Here is a 6097-nt window from a genome sequence, read left to right on the forward strand (position 1 = left end):
ATTCTGATTCTGATTCTGATATGAAGTTACTACTGAGGTCGCTTTGACTCCAGTAATAATTAAAAACCAAAAGGGAAACAGCAGGATGAGATTATAGCAATCTTCGGCAGCAGTTAGAGCAGAATGGGACACCAGAAGACGACAGTGAAAATAAATGACACAAAGCTTCCCACGGAGCTCAGAGGGAAATGTGACAAGATGCAGCCAGTGGGAATTAAAAGCTGCTTTCCACACACACACTCTGCAGACCTGAGAGCATGGTCTCACACTGAAGGCTAAATGCACCGCGTCGTGACAGAGGTGACTATACATGCATGCACATGAGTCACATAACATGCAACGCTTTAGAAGAAAGGCAACTCCTGATCCTGTGTCTTAAGGTGCAGTCAGTCCTGCAGTAACACAAGGAGCCCAGTTTTGTTTACAACTGACATGTACTCATGCAGGTTTGCAGTAATGTCAGCTAAGAATCTGATAGCTGCAGACAGATTTTTTTGGTACTCTTTAGGGAATTCTTTTATCTTTTTAAATATCTCAATCTCAATCCTATGCACTTCAATGAGCCTCAAAGCACTGCTAGTGTCGGTTGTGCTGCATTTACATGGATTCAGGCAGACAGAGACCACATATCATATCATCAACACCGGTAATGGTAGACGGCATTGGCGTCCAAAGTTAAATTGCTAGCAGTCAGATTAATTACATTTGCACAAATTGCACATCAATGTGATCCTCCAACAGTGTGTTATCTGTTACCTTTTAATAGTTGTACTCATTTTCCCAACAGAGTAAAAACATGCTCATTTTTCAGTTAGTGTTTTTTTGAGTTAATAATCACATGGCTATCCTTGGTTAGAGATGTGTGTGTATATATCAGCTTTACCATATACTCTGGCGAAACACTGACAATAATAACACAGAGGTAACGCTGCTCGCTTAACTAGTGGAAGACAGCGAGACCACAAACGCATTTATCTAACAAAATACTTCCTGTATCCTGCCTATAGCAATGCAAACATCTATATGTATATATATATATTTTATTTTAGAAAGCCCCTCTTAATCTGAAAGACCCAAAAGCCCTTAAACACATACCACTGGGTTCCTACGCCCTAGACAACCTGGAAAATTAGTTTTCCAGTTATTGAAACAGCTAGAAATTGATTAAAATGACCAAATATCCTGGAAATAATCTATGATATCCTGGAATGTATTTCAGCCCCTCACTCAGATGGCCTGGCACGTATATTCTTTGAAACTCAACTCTTGGTAGGATGAGCTGCACGCTGTGATACTTGTGATACTCTGGTTTACCAGACAGGGAGTGGAACTGATGTAGCGTTCTTTCATCAAATCATCGATGTTACAGTTAAAGGAAAACTGTAGTAAACTAGTCAATTCGCCCGAGACAGCAGCAGACAAATCTGCTGAGCTGAAATGGACAGCCACGTGAGACAAAACGAGGCCTACCGGTAAATTATATGACAGCAAGTGCTGTCCTTTATTGTCAAGAGAACTTAAAAAGAGTGAGAACCCTAATAACAGCTGTATTTTTATTCATGTTTATGTCATTTATGTTTGTGTAATGCAGTTGCTCCAATTTATTTTCCCTAATGAACTGCACCAGAGTTCACTAGAAAGAAAAGTGAGCCGCGCCATGTAAAACAGCTCCAAACACACTGGTGAGGTAAAGCCAGGGCTTGTTTAAACAGTACACTGTGACTCGTTTAACCTGATGAAATATGGGGTGAGAGGTGTAAATCAATAACTTGGTAAAAAGGGCAAACATGACATGAGAGCAACAGATGGGACGACTGTAAAAAAAAAAAAAAAGCTGTTACAGATGTGAAGCCTCATCTGTGTCACCTGGTGAGTTAGTGCACTGTAATGAACGCTCTGTGCTTGACCCACAGGAAGGTTAGTTTTAACATCATGCTGGTGTTTGTTTTGCATGAAACCATTTTGTGCACATTCATTCTACACAGATGAATCCTTACTTGAGCGACTGGTTCTTGTCCTTGGTCTTGTGCTCCACCACCATCTTCCCACACTGACCCACGGTGAAGGCGAAGGTACCCTGCACGTGCTGAGGGTAGCGCAGCTTGTGCATGTGCTTCCTGAAAACCTCCGCCAGGTCTGATGCCACCTCCTCGTCAAACGCAATCTTCATCAGCTACAGGCAGACGGAGAAACGGTGAGCTCAGAGGAAAAGAACTCTGAGTAAAGAGAAGAGTAGGAGGAGGGGGATATTTGTGATAGGAGTTGAGAATTTAAGAGTACCTGGAAGGTGCAGGACCGAAGCTGTAGCCCCTCCTGGACAAACTGGTCCATGGGTAAAGTGACAGAGATCCTCTTCTCCTTGGTCAGAGAGGCGATGGGGAATGAGCGAGTCACCACCTGCTCACCCACTTCAGGAGGCAGACAAAGAGAAGGGTTTAGAGGACCCACAGAAGTTATGGGAACAGGCAGAAGCTAAGTTGTGTGTGTGTGTATCATCTCTCACCCAGAGGGTCAGAGGGCGTGCCCTTGAAGATGAGCCGGTAGTTGGTGAGGAAGATGGCGCCCTCAGCAGGGAGCAAAGGGGGACCTCCCATCAGCCCCGTGGCCTCCTCGCGACCATCTGGGATCAGATGGACCCGCATGGCGTCCATCACCAGCTCCTCGCCAGGCAGTAGTGTCGGCCTCAACAGCTTGGGCTGCACAGATATGGAAAGAGAGGAGGAAGATCAGTGATGCAGCACTGCAAAGAGGATGAACTGAGTCGAGAAGTGAAAATGGAGGATTCGGACTGTGACCCTAATGTAAAATGTCACTATGTCACTGCGGCCTATGAGTTCCTGCACAGTGTCAAGGTTGCAGACCTCTTTCTTTTAATTTCATGCTAAAAGGTTTGGATGGTGGTACTGATACAAACCACCACTCTATATATTCAGGTTATTCCTCCATGAATTAGAGATGAGGGAAGTCTATAATATACATCTTCTCAGGAGACAAGACTTTGACATCATTTTTCCACATTTTGCAAAATGTTAAAATGTATAAAGATTGTTCTTCCAAACATTTCTATATGACAGTCATTTCCAGGAACAATTTAGCAATAAAAGTTGTACAATTCTTTATGTAAAGCTTCTCATTTGTAATATTTCAGTGGGAATCCTGTGTAGACATTGACGTCCAGCAGTATAACAAGGCTATAATACACGTTATGTGTTGCAGACAATAAAAAAGTTCCCATTATTCATAAAAGAAATGCACACATGAAATGCTGCACCTACAACTGTAACATACAATAAAACAAGAGAAACTGTGCAGCTACAGAATGCATATATTAAGATAAGACCAAACACACACTCCACTCATCAGAGTCTCATGCTTCCACAACCATGCTGAGGTTACTGGCTGCACTGTTTGAGAAGTTTAGAGGCTAATGTTGAATGATTATTGAATGTATTATTGTTGCATAACACACACGTCAGTTGGTCTGGAGTGGTGGGATCTTGGCAGAGACAATGTTACAAACAAAAAGATAAATATACAAAAAGAAATAGATAACAATATTCGTTTGGGTGTGTTTATGTGATGGGAAGTTAATTTCATATTTCTTAAAAAAATACTGTTTTGAACAGTCCCAGAGGATCCAGAGCTTGGTTACAGGACTCTCTGCTACTCTAGGCTTTTCGGAATAGCAGCAGTATGAATTATGACGCTGGCTTTGTCCTCTGGGCCCTTACATCACTTCCTGTCAACCCAGTGAGGCCTGGAGAGCTTCCTAAGGAACTGCACCTCTGATAGGAAACGAATTACAACTTTGGTGACCTGTTTCATAATCTGTTACACAACACCTAATGGTCACACATGTCCGCACTCTAGCTGCAGTCACACAGCGGAAGAAGGGCAGAGTTTCCTCTGTAGGCAGTTAACTGCTGAGACCCTAATAGCTGCACACAATTGTTTCTGTGTTATAGCTCAGCCCATGAGCTCATATCCACTAGGACTTGCATGCTACACAAGAAAATGCTGACGGGACATTGTGAGAGTAGAGGCAGGGAGACGACGGAGAGAGAAAGACATCACCGGGGGGAGCTGGTGGGGGGGCTGAGCATCTACATGTTCCACTCACAAGTCTTTAGTGAAATGACAAAACATATCAAACTCAGCGTTAGCCGCCGTCCCTCTCCAACACACTTCACGCAGGTCTAACAGCACCCTTCAGACTGAAGGCACTCAGCTCCGCCGGGCCTCGGAGACAGAACGGGAGACAACAATGGAGAGCAATCACCCAGCATGCACTGCTCAGGCGTGCGTGAGTCACACGGTTCTGTCTCTGGCGGACAGACGTACCTGCCATGACACTGTGAGCCTGAGCTGTAGGGATTGGTGGAGAGGGGAGTGGACGGGGCTGGCTGGGGTTCTGCGTGGCCTTTGTCCAGTGGAACGTAAAAATAGGAATTGGTTACCTTTTGGATCGGAGGCAGTCTCTTGCTCTCCCTGTGGACTGCGTCTAACGTCTCGATGTGCATCTGAACAATATCTGCAAAGACACGGACAGAGAGATAAAGGAGAAAGATATAAGTGACAGATTTTGTCGTAAAGTTTGGTTCACAGAGAGATCAGTGAGTGTGGCAGGTCTCGGTGCCTCCATACCTGGTATCATGGTGTGGAGAGCCTTAAGGTGCTCGTTGGTCACGCCGCTCTCATTACATACTTTGTCTACGAAGCGGTTAATGAAGCGCACCACAGAGTTGGCCACATCTGAGCTCTCAGCGTCTTCGAAGCCGCTTTCTGTGTCGTAGCTTTCGGCCATGCTGCCTGCAATACTACAAGACAAAAACCTGCTTTCAACATTTCTGTTTCTACATTTTTTAACTAAAACTCTTTCGTTTCACAAGAATACCATCAAGTCTGAGTCCCGATGATGGACGCCAGCTGTCCATACCTGTTTGTGACGTAGCTGTTGCTGACGCTCTCCACGTCTCCGAGGCCCGAGCTCCTCAGTAGGCGGTTCTTGCTGGTGTCCAATGGCAGCAGCAGGTAACTCATCCTGTTGGCGTAGTGGATGGCCTGGCTGAACACCGTGCTTTCCTCCTTCTGCACGCGCTCCGCCTGCATTTCCTTGCTGAGCGTCGGCCACAGCCGGTTCTGCTCTGATGCCAGGTCCAAGGCGCTGATTTCCCTCCCACTGACCGACCCGTCCTGCTGCTCCTGACAACAAATCAAAGGAGGTTCGTCAATGATTAATCATCTCAGCAGGTTGGGAGACTGACTCATTAGTCTACTGGCTGTGATGGCAGATTTTCTTCCAAACATTCACCAAAACCTTTTTACAATGTGCAAGATCATTCATCATTTCTTTGTTCGCTCTGGTAAAATATCGAGTGAAGGGTATGTGCTCACAGAGTGGTTCTGCTGCTCTTCTTCCTCCGTCTCCAGGTACAGTGCTCTGATGTGGCTCTGAACGTCGCTGTAGAACATGGCCTCCCAGAACTGCATGGTGGTCCATACCATGTGCTCCTGTACGCAGCTGTAGGCAAACTGTGTAATGCCTGCGCCCAATTTCTGTCAGACAAACACAGGACGAGATGTTTATGAGGGAGAAAAGACACTTTAAATGTCTGAGCATCCAGAATTGGAGTTTGCATGTTCAGACAAAGACATCCCGCCAACCTAAAACAGAATTGTAAAACCAGGAGGGAGCACTGGATTTAAATGGGTTCGTAGCTGTGGTTAAGGCTGAATTTGGTGACGCTGGTTGTGAACTTACTCTGCAGTAGGCTGTGACCAGTGGAAGGAGGGCAGCTGCAATACCGTGTTCATCTATATGTGAGCAGTCCTGAACAGAAACAGATAATGAATGATATGACAACTTGCAAACCATAAAACAGAACTGTGTTCAAAATATATCATCTTAGATCATTTTCGGACTGTTCAGTGCATTAAATTCTGTCCAATATACAACAAGCACTCATATTATAGATTTACAAAATTACTTTCCCCTGTGATTTTCCATGGCCGTTTAATGAAGAAATACATCACCTCAAGTTGTTGTTTTTTTTATATATATATATATATATATATATATATATATATATATTACTGA

At 44.5% G+C, this 6097-nt stretch overlaps 1 protein-coding gene across 4 annotated transcripts in view; it reads right to left on the reverse strand.

Moving 5' to 3' along the window:
• The window catches only part of sbf1 (SET binding factor 1), a 61831-nt gene that overhangs the window by 13086 nt on the left and 42648 nt on the right, over positions 1-6097 (reverse strand). For all 4 annotated transcript variants that reach the window (XM_035674185.1, XM_035674176.1, XM_035674168.1 and 1 more), the window contains 8 exons: positions 5762-5830; positions 5395-5556; positions 4937-5202; positions 4645-4817; positions 4458-4531; positions 2504-2696; positions 2281-2408; positions 1998-2173 (listed from right to left, as the gene is read on the reverse strand). In XM_035674185.1, coding sequence (XP_035530078.1) covers positions 1998-2173; positions 2281-2408; positions 2504-2696; positions 4458-4531; positions 4645-4817; positions 4937-5202; positions 5395-5556; positions 5762-5830 — 1241 coding nt within the window. The remainder of the gene's footprint in view (positions 1-1997; positions 2174-2280; positions 2409-2503; positions 2697-4457; positions 4532-4644; positions 4818-4936; positions 5203-5394; positions 5557-5761; positions 5831-6097) is intronic.

This window comes from Morone saxatilis, unplaced genomic scaffold, assembly GCF_004916995.1.
Source record: "Morone saxatilis isolate NCDOM2014 unplaced genomic scaffold, NCSU_SB_2.0 Contig10, whole genome shotgun sequence".
In the NCBI taxonomy this organism is placed as follows: Eukaryota; Metazoa; Chordata; class Actinopteri; family Moronidae; genus Morone; species Morone saxatilis.